Below are 16,313 nucleotides of genomic sequence, written 5' to 3'. Positions count from 1 at the left end.
TCAGGATAGGATAGTAGCCTCACACCCATAAACCAACTGAAACAAGCTATCAGAAAAGGTCAAGATAAAGTAATAAAATGGACAGAGGCTCATCTCTGATCCTGATGGGCAGGTTACCATTTGAAACTACAGGAGATGACATTCTCAATTTAAAATGGTATAGTTCGCATACTTAGAACTACACAATACAAATTCAACTGGTGCAAACAGAATCTCATTTGTTCTCTCTCCTGTAGGTGGTGACCTGGCTTGCCATTCACAAGGAGATGAAGGAGAATAGATCACTGAAAAGGATGTGCTCTCAAATCACCAAACAGCAAAGAGATCAGTCAAACCCATAATTTAACATTATAACTATAAAGGACTAAAGTTACATGTCACGAAAAAGGTACAGCAACAACATCATTACAGAGTCAATCATTAAGAGACTTTCTAAAAATGAACAAGGTTTGAGATCAGCAAGAATGTGTGTCACTGCAAATGATGACAAGCCAAGAACCACCCCCAAAGACAATGTGAAAATATGATCCTTCTGCCTTTAGTTTAGCACATTAAGACTTACAGAGGAAAAATTTTTTCTCATATTTCCCAGCTATAAAACTCTACAATTATCTTTGGAAATATCCTTTTGTTACCTTGTTAACATTTTTAATTAAAGACAAATGTGTATTAAAGGTTTTATCTGTGCTGCCTCAAATGATCCCAACACAGATTTGAAGGTCTTGACCTGTTCTGATACAAAAAGCCAGAAAAGCTTTCAAAAAATGAGTCTGCAAAACTAGAAGATGGGATTCTTCCTGCAGTCTATCAAATTTAGCTCCTTTGCTTGTGAGCACAGTCCTCCAGTATATAGTACATACACACAATCACCTGTTTGGCAGTGGGGTAGGGCAAAAAAAAATTCCATAACACAAAGCAGTTCAGGTGAATGTGTTTTGACCTATTAGAAGACTAGCATTTTTGCTTCTGAGATAGAATACATGTTAAAACACCACCATATTTACAAAAATGAAATATTCTTTTCATTTGCCTACTGAATGTGTTCCTCAGTGTCTGTGACAGATTTAGAGACAAATAGCCACCAGGTTGTTTGACAAGTTTTTTGAGGGGAGGGATTCCCCCCTCTTCTTTCTTCCTCCCTCTCAGTTTTCCATTCCTCCTTTTGTCCACTGGCTAGTCACAAATATATCTGTTACTTTCACCAAAAAGTATCTTTATCATTGTTTATAGTTAATGTTACTTTGCTGTCTCAGGGATGACATTCAATGCTACAAATATACCACTGTTAAGACTGCTGGACACAGAAGGAAAAATGTATTCTTATCCAGTAATTTCCTTTCTTAGGCCCTTCATGCCCACCCAGGGAGAATTATGCTGGAGGAGTTAGTATAATTAGTTAATTGGCAGCTTACCACTATTGTCTGAAGTTCAGTTAAAGGTTCTGTTGCAAACAAATTCTCAATTTAAACAAATAAAAGCATTGCTAATTTAAAGTTGAGTGCGGTGCAGCTTTGGAAGCTATTGACTCTGGTTAGGGTTTCCAAGAGGAGACTTAGACTTCGTCTACACAGGAATAAAAGACCCGTGGCACTGTCACAGCTGGCCCAGGTCAGCCTACTCAGTCTGGCGGAGTTCAAAATTGCTGTGTAGACGTTTGAACTTGGGCTGGAGCCCAAGCTCTTGGGATCCGACAAGGGATCCTGAAGCCCAAACATCTACACAGCAATTTTTATCCCCACAGGCTTAGCCAGCTGACCTAGGCCTGCTGGGGGTCTTTTATCCTTGTGCAGACATACCTTTAAAGTCCAGCCCAGGTCAAAATTCTGGCCTGCTTCCAGGTGTTGTGGGAAGAAGAGGAAATCCACATTTAAGATTGCTGCATATGCAAGGATCTAAAGAATTCTGATGCAAGATTCAGTTCATAAGTAAAGGACGAACTGATTTTCACGTGCCTTATTTTATAATGTAATAATCTGTAAAGTCTTCTATACACGTACCATTTTCTATTACTCAACCACAAACTTAACCAGTTTGCATTTAAAAAAAAAGAAAGAACATTTCTGAAGTTTACCTTTAAGCTATTTCCATGGGTATTATTTTTTAATATCAGCAATATATGGAGCCTGAGAGAGAGAGCTAGGTTTTGTGAATAATACATAACTTGACTAGAGGGAACCCAATTCTTAATTTATTAGTAAGGAGTCTTTTCTAGCACATCCAAATATCAAGACAGTTGCACTGCACTTGCACTTCCTCTTATTAAGGGGAAACAAACAAAAAAAATCTGGATGCATTTCTCCAAAACATTAAAAAAACAACAACAGTTTTTAATACATTACCTGTCCATTTGGGCATCATATGGCTTTTCTGAAACCCAAGCAGAAACCAGATTGCTGGAAGTAAAATAATTTCCTGGTTTTCACAGATCTTTAGGTGATTGACCAAACTACATTTCCTACCTAGCCATTAAATATTTGTTACTGAGGGACTTGCAACTTACTTTTTCATGTGTTGTTTACATCGTATGCAAAGATCATGCAGAATGCAACTCTGAGCTATTTTACTCCCATACTAAAAGCTGCGGAGTGTCAAGAGTTTCCTTTTCTATTCAACCATATATAGCATGATTGTTATCAAACCAACATTTCTACAGCAGCATTTCATCCACTTTCCAAAATGATTTACAACCTCATAAAATTATATTTACATTACAAACCCAATATCTGTAAGTAGCCCAGCTTGAGTAATAAAGGCCAGATCCTCAGCTGAAATCAAAGGAACTGTGCTGACTTAGCTGAAGAAGTGACTCTAAATCTTTACATGGATATAAAGACACAAGTAATGACCAGGATGGAGAAGAAAATTAGCAGGTACTGCATGTACTGTTAAACTTTTAACTGTTCTTCAGGCAGTAAACAAGGTCATTTTAAAATGACCAAACTACAGAAAAATATCAGTCAAAGAATTACTGTCTTTTAAAATTTACTATGAGGAGGAAAGAAATATTATTTTTACATGAAAATTATATGAAAATTCAGCATGAACAGGTTGAAATGGTTCACGAATAAGTTTGCATGGAGAGTGTATTCTAGGATAAAGAGAGTTACAATTTGATAATTTATCTAGTTGTGAATTGGTGGCTTGATGAGAATGTGCATTCATTTGATGGAACCCAAGATGGAAACAGAGGGAGTTCTGTCATAAAGTCTGTATCTTTTGCTGTTGGTGATGTGTTTCTCTGTGAAAATTTTATTGACTAGTTCTTAAAAAGAAAATTTTTAAAAAGTCAGTTTATACAGTGGCAGGAAGTTGTCTGTAAGTGGGAGGTAGTTGTCTAGTATAATGGTATTTTGGAAGAATCTTATTGCCAGGAGTCCCAAAACTCTGGTTACTTTGACAACAACAGGTAAAGCACAACTACAATGCTTTTGACTCTTTAAATTTCTTTAAAGTCTCGTAGAGAGTGTTTTTCAAACATGCAGCTTTTGAACTCTTGGTACTCTGACAGATTGAGAAATGTTATGCTCCGCATAGGTTTCCAGGGTATTCTCTCTCATCGTTGCCAAGCTTTGAAGACAGTGCCCTTACCAGCAGCAGGACAGAAGTAACCCCCCTGCAACAGTCTTGAGATCCTCCCACACTGACCGCCTTTTGGGTTTGGACCTACATGTTTACAACAGGGTGAAATTTCAGATGTAAACATCTGAAAACATGAAATTGACTAATTTAAAAAAAACCCTGGCCGTGAAATTGACCAATATGGACCCTGAATTTGGTAGGTCCCTACCTATGAAAATGCAACTAACAACTATTGTGTCATGCCCATTACATTCATTAGAGCAATGCTAGAATGAAGAACACAGGTTCACCAGAATTATTATGAAAAGGATATTATCCTAAAAATGCATTTTAGGCACTCTATATCTAAAATTCTAATATCCAAATATCTTCTAAAATTTTGAGCTTTAAAGTACCATCAACTTTATATAATGACCTATATTTCCAAAATGACTAGTGATTTTGGGTGCCCTGCTTGCAACATCTTAAAGGAGCTCAATTTTCAGAGGGCAGGTGCTCAACATCTTTGAAAATCAGGGCTCTAAATGTCTCAAATTGGACACCTAATAACTGAGGCATTTAAAAATCACTAGAAACTTTTGAAAAGTTTAGACCATTACTAGTATTCCACCAATTCCATTAATTATTTTGTTTAAAATACAGGTAATATACTAAGAGATCTGAGTTATTGGCTCTCTGAAATAACGTTGCTAAATTTTGATAATGTTATAATGCTTACCATGAGATCCTTCTGTATTCTATCTGTACAATTTTGCTGACTACAACATGCAAAGCAAAACATTAAAAGGTATCTTTCAGGTTGTGACAGAAACTAATAAAAACAAGAATACAAGAGGTTGACCTCTGGCAGCTAGTCGCATAGGAAAGCTCCGTATCTACTTCATAGCTCAGTTCAATAATAAAACCACATCTGGGTTCCACTAGTCTTTGACAGGAGTTTGTAGCAAAGCCAAAGATAATTTTATATTTAGTCAGCTTCTTAAGCACAGCCATGCACATTAAGTATTAAAATTCCATTTTTATTAACTTATTTTTTACCATGCTCTTCTAGTGTATATTATGTGTCATGCTCTATTGAAATTAAGTAGGTACATATTTAAGCAAAATCAATAAATTTCCACTAAAAAAATGGAAACTCCTGTTTTGTCAAAGAGCCATGGATAGCTTGATCAACCCATGATAAAGACACTTTCCCCATCATTTTCAGGAGATGAGTCTCTGGCAATGTCAGCTGATTTTTCCATTAAATAAGTAAGTATCTTCATTTCTAAGCAGCTGTTCAGGCCATTAACATCCTAGTTAAATATTTGCAAAGGACCAGCCATCTGAAATTAAGTAAAAACAAAATAGTGAACTCACCAGCTTGCTTTCTTCTATGTAACAACTTCTCTATGAATTTCAATTAATTCTTTTTAGCCTGTTTCAGAAAATGTCCCTAAAACGTTTTAAATCACCCCATCAATGCAAGGGTTAAAATAGACTCTATGCCAGTGTCACTGACCCTGCCACAAATATTTAGAGACCTCTGAAGCATCAGCAATTACCAAGGGGGCACATATTTAAATAAGCTGTCCTAGGAAGGTGAGGGCAAAGCTCACAAACTGACCACACCAGGAAAATGCGATGGGACTCACTTTACTCAGTCTGACAACCCTATCTCACAACAATCATATACCCTTCCCATTTCAGTTTCCAACATCCCAGAAATAGCCAGTTTTATCTATTAGCCAATGTCTTAAAGTTATATAAAAGATCTAAATAGTAGATGAACAGTCTTTCAGGAGAGGTAAGAACATCTGTAATAACTCTTTAGGATACACTACAGTAGGCCCACAAAGGTTTAATGATTTGAAAAGTTTCCTCATTACATGTATAGAAAATCTCTCTCGGACATGAGAAAGCTTACAAATGCATGGAAACATTTAGATATGAATCATGTGTTGGGTGAACTTTCCTCTCCTAGACTGTATAACTAAGCATCCTTACCTCTAAGGCTAATGAAAACAGAAGGCAGGTCTTATACTGGCATGCAGAAAACAAATCCTCTCTCTTTTCAGAGCTATAGTCCTGCCGTAAAAACCCAAGGTTAACATCTCTGCCTTTCTATGCAGAATCATACTGAAGTAATAATCAAAGTTTACCACTGAGAATACAAAGGTAGTGAATAACTTCAATCTATTGGTAAATGCAATAATCCTGCTATGTACGGTGCTTCAGAAATAAATAAATTTTCATTCTTATCTCCATAATTGCACAGTCTTTTGATTGATTTTCTTTACCTTAAAAGCCTTGGTAACAGCTGCTTCTCAAGCACTTCTGTTTTAAATAGATCTTCCAGCTTCCAATGTGCTTCCCTCCTACCCTCTCTCCCATGATGATATAGACAACTATAATAATACAGGCTAGTGCTTCACAGTCTCTTAAACAACAGAATAATCCAGCATTTAAAGAGACTATTTTTGAACAGTTTCTTCACTCCCTGCACATGATAAATATGTGCATATTAAGAAAGCACATCTGAAAATATACCTCTTATAATGCACAGGAGCCCTGCCTGATTCAATGCACACTTTATGAAGTGTGCATTGGGCCATACACAAATCTGTGAACCAGACTGATACATTTTATATATTGTGCAAGGCCATACATACATCATATAGTGTACATTTCCAATGCACACACCTAAGACAAGAGAGAAGAGGCAGGGTTAATAAGCAAAAATGTCTTTCTAACTTTTCCTTTCCATCTCTGATCTATCATATCTTTACATACTTTTAAAAATTAAAAACACATTAATTCCTATAAGGAATTTCATACCACAAACTAGTATCTGAAAAATATTTAAATGGAAAGCCATTTATCCAACAAACAGAAAAGGTTCCTACGAGCACTTAGGTTTACTATTTAGATTAATTTTAACATATTTACTGAAATATGTAGTACAAGTCCTTTTAACAATTTTTTACCATACATGGACTTAGAGCCAATTTATGTATTAGCTATTTTATCCTTCTCTTCCACAGTGCCATATCATAGAAGGAACTTCACTTAGCACACTTTACGTTATAAACCAAAGACATCATTTAAAAAATTTAGATAGCAGTGTCTTTTAGAAAAGTAACTTTTTGTTTACTTTCTGATAACCACAACCACAGAAAAGGGGGAAAAAAACAGAGGGAGTGCAAATATGGCAAATTTCTGCTTACAGGTAATATTTTAGGGCACACAAACATAGGGTTTATAAAAGAACTATTGATACAATGCCTTAATTATGGCATTGTGAAGTTCTACTGTAGATGGGCAAAAAAGCAAAGGGAAAAATTATTCTAATGCAAAACTGAGATGAATGCTAAAAGAAAAGGAGTGTTTCCTTCATCCCCCACATTATGCAGAAAAGAGTGGTGTCAGTGAGTATCTCAAAAGGGAAAAAGCTTAGCAACTAAGTTTTCCAAATTTGTTTCAAGTATAATTATGGTGTGTAACAGTCTGAAGCAGTGACCATCCCAGATTTACGTATTACCCAGTTTCTATTTTACCTAAAATTACATAGATTCCATTTTGAATAGTTTTCATACATAAACAAAACAAGCATACACTTAAAGAGAAAAAATGCTTACCCGTTCCCAGCTAAAAGACAGACCTAGTGCATCAAGCTGCTCCCTCATGTGTTTAATATTACTGCAAAAGAAGAAAAATATGAAACAATTAAGAGTATTAAAAATATTCCTAACTATTTTTGATTATGTAATACATTTGTTATCAGATGCCTGTAAAGCTCTTTGACCCACATAGGCACTACAGAACTGCTAAATATCATTATCCTATATATGCAGTCCAACTGAAGTAGTTGTCTAATAGGCAAATCCTTCTTATGTGACCACTTTAAAGGCTTCCTGTGCATTTTGGTTCAACCTTCAATGACCACCTATACTACACACTGATTTTTGCCATTACCTTGAGCGTAATTGAAGAGAAGAGGACAACTTTTAGTTTTGGAGAACATGCTTTCCCATTATTATTTAGTATATGTATTGCAGTAGAACCTAGAGACTCCAGTGTCACAGTGCTACAGACTGTACACATACCTTACAATAAGACAGTCCCTATCCCCAATTGCTTAATCGAAATATAAGACAAGACCTATCAGGAGAATACAAGAAACAGACAGAGGGAGCACCAGGTAACAATGAGACTACAGTGATAAGTGTAATGTGTTGTGACATCTTCTTAACAACTGCCTTACCACTGCTGAGTGATTTGTAGGCATCATGGCAGTCACATTTTAAGGAGAGATTTGAAGGTAGATAACGTAGTGGCATTGTGGATATTTACAGGCAGCTCCTCCCATTTACTAGGGGTGGCATGCGAGAAACTGCAAAGGAATTTCTTGAAAATTTTAACTAATATTGGCATTATTTGCTCTCAAGTCTTTTCACTGAAGAGAATTACCATAATATCCTCCCTTTGATGGTGGTCAGTACACTCCCCCCAGTGCATACAGGCCTGCACACCAGTATCAGAACACAACTGCTCTCCACCAGTCCTGGCAGAGGGAAGTGAAGGAGGATTCCCAGATATGCACCTCCTACATGGCATAACAATGTGGAACATAATTGGATGTTCATAAATGTTTATATTTCTATGGAAATTAAAGGTAAGAATTAACATTTTGGAAATTTTTAACTTTTTATTTTGGTTAGGAAATACTCTGGTTTAGTTAAAGAGAAAGGATGGGACAGTGGCTAGGGTACACACCTAGGATTGGGAGACAGCCACACCAGGGCATTTGCTGGTATAAAAGTGTCATTAAAAAATTACACCACAACCGACCTATATACAAAAGTGTAGACCTGGCCTTAGTTTGTTGTGTTTTTTAAAAGAGGAAAAGAGACACACACAGTAAACAACTTAACTGAGGTTCATTTTTAATTATCTACATTTAGTAGTTTTATGATGTAGTACAAATAAAAACAATAGGAAATACAAATGTGGTTTTATTTTCAGTGTATTACTGTAAGCAGTTTCAACAATGAATTGTTAATTTGCTTTAAAACAGTTCTGTTATAATAGTCCTAGAGTGTTTAAATATTAAACAAGTTAATAGCACACATGTTTCAGTATTAAAGAGATTTATGGGATTGACTACTTTGTCAACAGAAACTATTAGCATATGATGTGAGGGAAGTCAAAAAAGCAATAAATCTATTTTTGAACCAATAAAAAAGAGACTAGATAGTGCAATGTTAAAGTTGCCTATTTAGTCCTGATATCCCAAGGGGGAAGGGGAAATAAACTAGGAAATGCTAAAGATAAGGCTTCCATAACAATACTAGGACTCTCACATTGAGCTAATAAATGCAAATATGTGCAGTTATTTTAAATGTATAGACAGCTTACAGATAGTATACACAGTGTGGGCAAATTAATGTTATTACAAGAGGCTTAACTGTATTTTTTTCTGAGATTTATGGACTCAGCTACATAAATACAAAATGCTTCATTAGCAGTTTACTCTTAAAGGAAAAGAGAAACAAAAACTGCCCAGGCTAGGTTATTAGGGAAGAGGCACATCTAAAAATAAGAGGGCAGCAAAAATAGAAGAGACCCAGGTTCAATTCTCTGATCCACTACAAACTTCCTGGGTGATGTTGGGCAAATTACTTAGCCTCTTTGTGCCTCAGTCCTCCATCTGTAAAATGAGGATAATAATAACTTCCCTACCTCAACAGGGGTGTTGTACATTAAAGATTGTGGGTACTCAGATACTACCATGATGGGGGCCATGTAAGTACCTTAGACAGCCTTGCTTTGAATTCAGGCTACAGTAGGTTTAGCGCAGGGGGTGGGAAGAAGATGGTGATCACCAATTTACTGCCCAGCTTCCTCAGAGATAACACAATAAGTAATCTACGGTAATAATAGATACGCATTTTCCCAGAGGGGACACACTGGGCAGATATAGTAAAGCCAAGTGTATGTGCAATGGTTCCATGAGTTCAGCAGTCTACAATTTCCTCTGAACTACCTTTATGTAGTACATAATTGACTGTCTGCCATGCATTACATATAAGGCCTTCTTTTGTTCCATCTCTGGAGAATAAAAAGAACAAAAGCCAATTCCTAGTGTTTTGCTAGATGGTAATTTGTTTTCTTCTATATTCTCCTCCAGACAATGTAGAAAGAAAATGCAAGCAATAAATATAATGCAAATAGCATAAATTACCAATGCATAGTATTAGTTATTTCTAACAAAATCAATTTGACTTCCTTGCCTCCTCTAATATTTTAGTGGGCAAGGAATTAAACAATTTCAGTATCTGTCCAAGTGAAAAGGTACAGGGCAGAGGAGGTTTTCAGAGAAGGGAATAGGTCAAAGAAGAAAATGAATACATGGCCAAGTCCACCATACCCTCTAGGTGGCAAACAAATTAATTGCAGATAGGAGATCTGTAGACATATCATTTACAAAAATTAATGTTGATTTAGTCAGAGAAAGTTCCGCTCAGTATTATTAAAACTAACAGTCAATAAGTAATGGGAGAAGGAGAACCCAATTTTGAGAGGTTCTGAACATTCATAACTCCCACTGAACTTAGTAGGAAATATAGATGCTTGTCACTTCACAAGGTCAGGCCCAAACGAAGGGCCAATCATCTTCCAACCCCAATTTGATAGTGAAAATGTCAGCAAATCCAGCCAGAGAAGTCATCTTCCCTCAGTTATGTACTCTACACCAACAGTTTTCTCCAGTATAAACAGGTTTGGATTTATTCTTATCTCTCTCTGATTTCAGAGTTTGGGAAATGTCACATTTATAATTAGGGCCCTACCAAATTCACGGCCATGAAAAACGCATCACAGACCGTGAAATATGGTCTCCCCCCATGAAATTTGGTCTTGTGTGTGCTTTTACCCTATATTATACAGATTTCAGGGGGGAGACTAGCGTTTCTCAAATTGGGGGTCCTGACCCAAAAGGGATTGCAGGGGGGTTGTGGTATTGTCACCCTTACTTCTACGCTGCCTTCAGAGCTGGGTGGCTGGAGAGTGGCAGCTACTTACTAAAGACCAAGTTCTGTTGACAGCAGTGCAGAAGGCAAGGGTGGCAATACCATACCATGCCATCCTTGCTTCTGCACTGCTGCTGGCAGTAACTCTGCCTTCAGAGCTGGGCTCCTGGCCAACAGCCACCGCTCTCCAGCTGCCCACCTCTGAAGGCAGCGCCGCTGCCAGCAGCACTGAAGAAGTAAGGGTAGCAGTACTGCAATCCCCCCCTACAGTAACCTTGCAACTCCCCCATATAACTCCTTTTTTGAGTCAGGACCCCCTACAATTAAAACACCGTGAAATTTCAGAATTAAATAAGTGAAATCATGAAATTTATGATTTTTAAAATCCTATGACCATGAAATTGACCAAAATGGACTGTGAATTTGGTAGGGTCCTATTTATAATATGCAGCTACTGTGTCTTCTACAACTTGCGATCTGGAGTAGATCACATCTTGAATTTATAAAATCACAGTGATATACTTTCGCTTTTAAAATTTAACCAACTGACAGTTCATTAGGTACTTATCAAAATCACAGTATAAATAAAGTAAATAAAAAATACCTGTGTGTCCAGTTTGCTGGGTGCAGCCCATGTTCAATTGCAGCATTTTCTGCAGGTAACCCAAATGCATCCCATCCCATCGGATTTATCACCTGTAACAAAAATGAAAAATGTTATCCTTTGTCACTCTCTGGAATGGAGTTAGTAACACCTTCAGGGCTCAAAATAATGAACTGTTTCACACTTCAACATTTGCTTTCCCTGATTTGAGTCACTCCAAAAAGGGCCACTGGGACTAGTTCAGCTTTAATGGAAACATGAGATATGTTTGCCTGCTGTAGTTTGGTGACATAGGAAGCATGAATGCAGTAGGAGTAGTTAATCTATAGATCACTCACATAGTGCATCACGGTCACTATTTCAATAATGGGTTAACAATGATATCAACCCTCTGTAATTTGTCTAATGTTCTAACTATACCAAAACACAAAGCAACTGACATTACGAGTCTGAAGAAGCTGTTGTAATACAAATCTTTGTGCTAGAAAAGGGTGAAAAGATGAAGAACAAGTGCGTTTGGACACAAATTCCCATATCTGAGAACCTGTTGCATAGCTCTAGGTCAGATCCAAACTGGAACATGCCTGTTAAACCAAAATAAAAAAATTGGATTAAGTGAGAAATGGGGAAGGGAAAAGTTTCAAATAGCCCCAAATAATACAGGCAAAATAAAACACAGAGAGACCCTAAAAAGTTTTCAGTAAATTTTGTGAAAACAATCTTGGGAATTTTGGCTGAAGATTTTTATACATATTATTTTAGAAAGATGACAATAAAATGACAACTGAAAAAAAACAAAACCCACGGTTTACTACAGAAACAAAAATATTGATTTAAAGTGGTGCAACCTGTACATAGCTTTCCTACTGATAACTAACTGATTAGTAAGCCAGCAGCACAGTATATTCAAGCAGCATTTTTCTTTTCCTGAATATATGGTAATAGTGTAAAAATGGTTTAACTTAACACCTCAGTAATGTTGCCGTTAAATGTATCTAGATAGTACAGTGATAGGTGCTTTGTAAAAGAGACAGAGTTTCTTACCATTTTAAATGTTACCAAATTCAGTAATTATGACCTATTACATATAAAAGATTAGCAGCGGCAGATGATAAGAATAGTATTTAAAAGGTTTACAAGACATAAAATTTGACCTCCCTTTAATAATCATTATGTAAAATAATCATTATGTAAAAATCTCCCTGTGTTATTTTAGAAGTCTGTAAAAAAAAGGAGGAACAGTTAAACAAACAAGCCAGTAGTGTAAATGCCTAGTGAAGTGACTCAGGAACCTAGCAATGATAATATCAGAAGCTGAATATGAAGACAAATGCTAATACCTTTACCCGGAAAAATTAACTAATTTCTGAGGTGCAAGCACTCCTTTTCTTATTATTTTGAGTTATTTATATGCTTAATTTGACATAATCCACCAAACACGTGAACAAAAAATGATCTCCTGACTTCAACTGTGGTTCTTTCCCATTTGAAACATACAAAACAAACAAAAACAAAAAGCACCCCCCTTAGATAGTTATATGGTGCCTGCAGCACCACCTCAGTATATAAGCATCAACATTTAACGGCTATTGTCTCCCCAACATTCTGTGTTTTAAACACTGATTAAAAACTAATATTGCACTATTTTATTCCTCTGTTGGTGCACCAGCTCCATCAAAGACATTAGAAGCAATGTGCTCAGTTCTGGAAAGAATATTTGTTCATTAACTGTGACTCAAGCTAGCACAGGGAGTTCCAGAGCATACATTTACACAAAAAACAATGCACTAACAAAGCAATAGGTAGTGTATTTTTTGTTGTAGCTTTTCCAGTTACCAAGCAGATTTTTAAACTAGGGCTGTCAATTAATCACAGTTAACTCGCACGATTAACTCAAAAAAAATTAACTGTGATTAAAAAAATTAATCACGATTAATTGCACTTATAACAATAGAATACCAACTGAAATTTATTAAATATTTGTGGATTTTTTTTCTATATTTTCAATATTTATTTCAATTACAAAACAGAATACAAAATGCACAGTGCTTACTTTATATTATTATTTTTATTACAAATATATGTACTGTAAAAATGATAAACAAAAGAAATAGTATTTTTCAATTCATCTCATACAAATACTGAAGTGCAATTTCTTTATCGTGAAAGTGTAACTTACAAACGCAGATTTTTTTTGGTTACATAACTCCACTCAAAAACAAAACTGTGTAAAACTTTAGAGCCTACAAGTCCACTCAGTCCTTATTCTTATTCTGCCAATTGCTAAGACAAACAAGTCTGTTTACATTTACGGGAGATACTGCTGCTTATTTCTTATTTTTAATGTCACCTGAAAGTGAGAACAGGCGTTTGCATGGCACTTTTGTAGCTGTTGTTGCAAGGTATTTACATGCCAGATATGCTAAACATTCATATGCCCCTTCATGCTTTGGCCACCATTCCAGAGGACATGCTTCCATGCTGATGATGCTTGTTAAAAAAATAATGCATCAATTAAATTTGTGACTGTACTCCTTGGGGGAGAATAGTACGTCTCCTGCTCTGTTTTACCCGCATTCTGCAAATATTTCATTGTTTTTGCAGTCTCGGATGATGACCCAGCACATGTTGCTCATTTTAAGAATACACACACTGCAGATTTCATAAAACGCAAAGAAGGTACCGATGTGAGATTTCTAAAAATAGCTATAGCACTCGACCCAAGGTTTAAGAATCTGAAATGCTGTCCAAAATCTGAGAGGGACGAGGTGTGGAGCATGCTTTTAGAAGTCTTAAAAGAGCAACACTCTGATGCAGAAACTACCAAACCCAAACCACCAAAAAAAGAAAATTAACCTTCTGCTGGTGGCATTTGACTCATATGATGAAAATGAACATGCATCAATCCGCACTGCTTTGGATCATTATCAAGCAGAACCCATCATCAGCATGGAAGCATGTACTCTGAAATGGCGGTTGAAGCATGAAGGGACATATGAATCTTTAGCGCATCTGGCACGTAAATATCTTGCAATGCCATCTACAACAGTGCCATGCGAACGCCTGTTCTCACTTTCAAGTGACACTGTAAACAAGAAGCAGGCAGCGTTATCTCCTGAAAATTGTAACCAACCTTTTTTGTCTGAGTGATTGGCTCACCAAGAAGTAGGACTGAGTGGACTTGTAGGCTCTAATGTTTTACATTGTTTTATTTTTGAATGCAGCTTTTTTGTACATAATTCTACATTTGTAAGTTCAACTTTCATGATCAAGAGATTGCACTACAGTACTTGTATGAGGTTAATTGAAACATTTTTTTGTTCTGTTTTTCACAGTGCAAATAGTTGTAATCAAAAATAAATATAAAGTGAGTATTGTACACTTTGTATTCTGTGTTGTAATTGAAATTAATATATTTGAAAATGTAGTGAACACCCAAAAATATTTAAAATAAATGGTATTCTATTGTTTAACAGCATGATTAATTTTTTTAAGTTGCTTGACTGCCTTATTTTAAACATATCCAGAAACAAAAATACATTCTCCACTTCCCTGAGATTACAACCATTTGATGTTGAGACACATTTTGGGCCGACACCACATAACAACAGCCCTTTAAGCATGCTGGGGCCATTCAAAAAATCAAAATGGCTGGTATAAAATAGATTAAATTAAAATTTTGCTTAACTAAAAATTCTGTTAAACGGTTTTTAATGGGGTTTCTTTTTTAAATGGGACACTGAAGGTAAGCATCCTCTCATCAGTTCTTCCTGACTTTTGTTGAAATGTTGAGGGATTTGGAATGGAAAGAGCTGTTACATTTGGTGAAACCGCGTTTTATTCTACAATTCTCTCCCACCTCTCATTATAATCTCCATCTTTCTGTACACCTAGAAATGTGCCTCCGGTACACTTCTGAATAATTGCTCTGGGTTCAAGGGCCAATCTATATCTGGCTCTGTAAGGGCGTGGAAGGGCAGCTGAGCGGGAACAATGACTCTTTCACTCTTTGCTTATGATCCCCAAGTGCAAGGACCAGGAAAATTTAGCTCCTCTGTTGGCTAGACTCCCCAGAGCGGCTGTGTGATGTTCCTGATCAGTGCAGGAAGAGGGAGCATGTGCAACATTCTATTAAAAGGGGGTCACAGCCATTGTTCTTTCATGTGTTTTTCTCAGTGGCCCCAGAAACAGTTTGGCCGAGCTAGCTAGCATGGAGCCCCCTCCTTATACATCTTGCTTAACAGCCACAGCATAACCCTACATTTCCATTACAATAAATATACCAACATCCCTCACCATGACTGCATCGCTGTCTGTCTCATATATCAATAAGACAACGGAGAACACTCAGATATCCACCCCAAACATCGCTAAACTCATCCATTTCATCCTCACCCATAACAACTTTACATTTCACAACAAATACTTTGTCCAAACCATGAGAACAGCCATGAGCAGTAGGATGGCTCCCAAATATGCTAACCTGTTCATGTGCCTCCTTAAGGGAAGAATTTCTGGAAAAATGTGCCAGGAAACCTATGATATACCTGAGATATATTAATGACATTTTCATCCTCTGGACAGACAATTTAAACTCCCTCATAGATTTGACCACTTCAACATCCACCGCCCATTCATCAAACTCTCTCTAGAGTACCCACACACCAGCATCAACTTCCTGGACAGCATGATCAGCTTCCAACAATGGAACCCTATATACAACTATATACAAGAAACTCACAGATCCCCACACTCATCTCCACAGATCAAGTAACCATTCTAGACATAACAAGAAACCTGTTATCTAAAGCCCAGCACTCAGATCCCACAGAATATGCTCCAAGGAGAAAGTCCAGTATATATAATTCAGCACACTTAAAACTGTCTTCACTGAACAAGGACATTCCACCAGAAAAGTAGATTGCATCATGCAATGAGCCACCTGGAAGAATAGGCTTTAACACAGAAAACAAAACAAAACAAAACCACTGACCACACACACCTAGTCCTCACCTACCACCCCACACCCGATACCCCATACAGGGTATCACTGAACAATTACAAGCCGTACTTGATGGGAATCACATCCTGAAAGAAATCTTTCCTGAACCCCATTTTTT

The 16,313-nt window shown here is 36.7% G+C and overlaps 1 protein-coding gene across 3 annotated transcripts in view; it reads right to left on the bottom strand.

Moving 5' to 3' along the window:
* The window catches only part of LARS2 (leucyl-tRNA synthetase 2, mitochondrial), a 106,896-nt gene that overhangs the window by 74,840 nt on the left and 15,743 nt on the right, over positions 1-16,313 (bottom strand). For all 3 annotated transcript variants that reach the window (XM_037890242.2, XM_043540775.1, XM_037890243.2), the window contains exons 4-5: positions 11,194-11,285; positions 7,197-7,257 (exon numbers count right to left, since the gene is read on the bottom strand). In XM_037890242.2, coding sequence (XP_037746170.1) covers positions 7,197-7,257; positions 11,194-11,285 — 153 coding nt within the window. The remainder of the gene's footprint in view (positions 1-7,196; positions 7,258-11,193; positions 11,286-16,313) is intronic.

Source organism: Chelonia mydas, chromosome 2, assembly GCF_015237465.2.
Source record: "Chelonia mydas isolate rCheMyd1 chromosome 2, rCheMyd1.pri.v2, whole genome shotgun sequence".
Classification (NCBI taxonomy): Eukaryota; Metazoa; Chordata; order Testudines; family Cheloniidae; genus Chelonia; species Chelonia mydas.
Note: the sequence above shows the minus strand (reverse complement) of the source record. Positions and strands in the feature narration are given on the sequence as shown.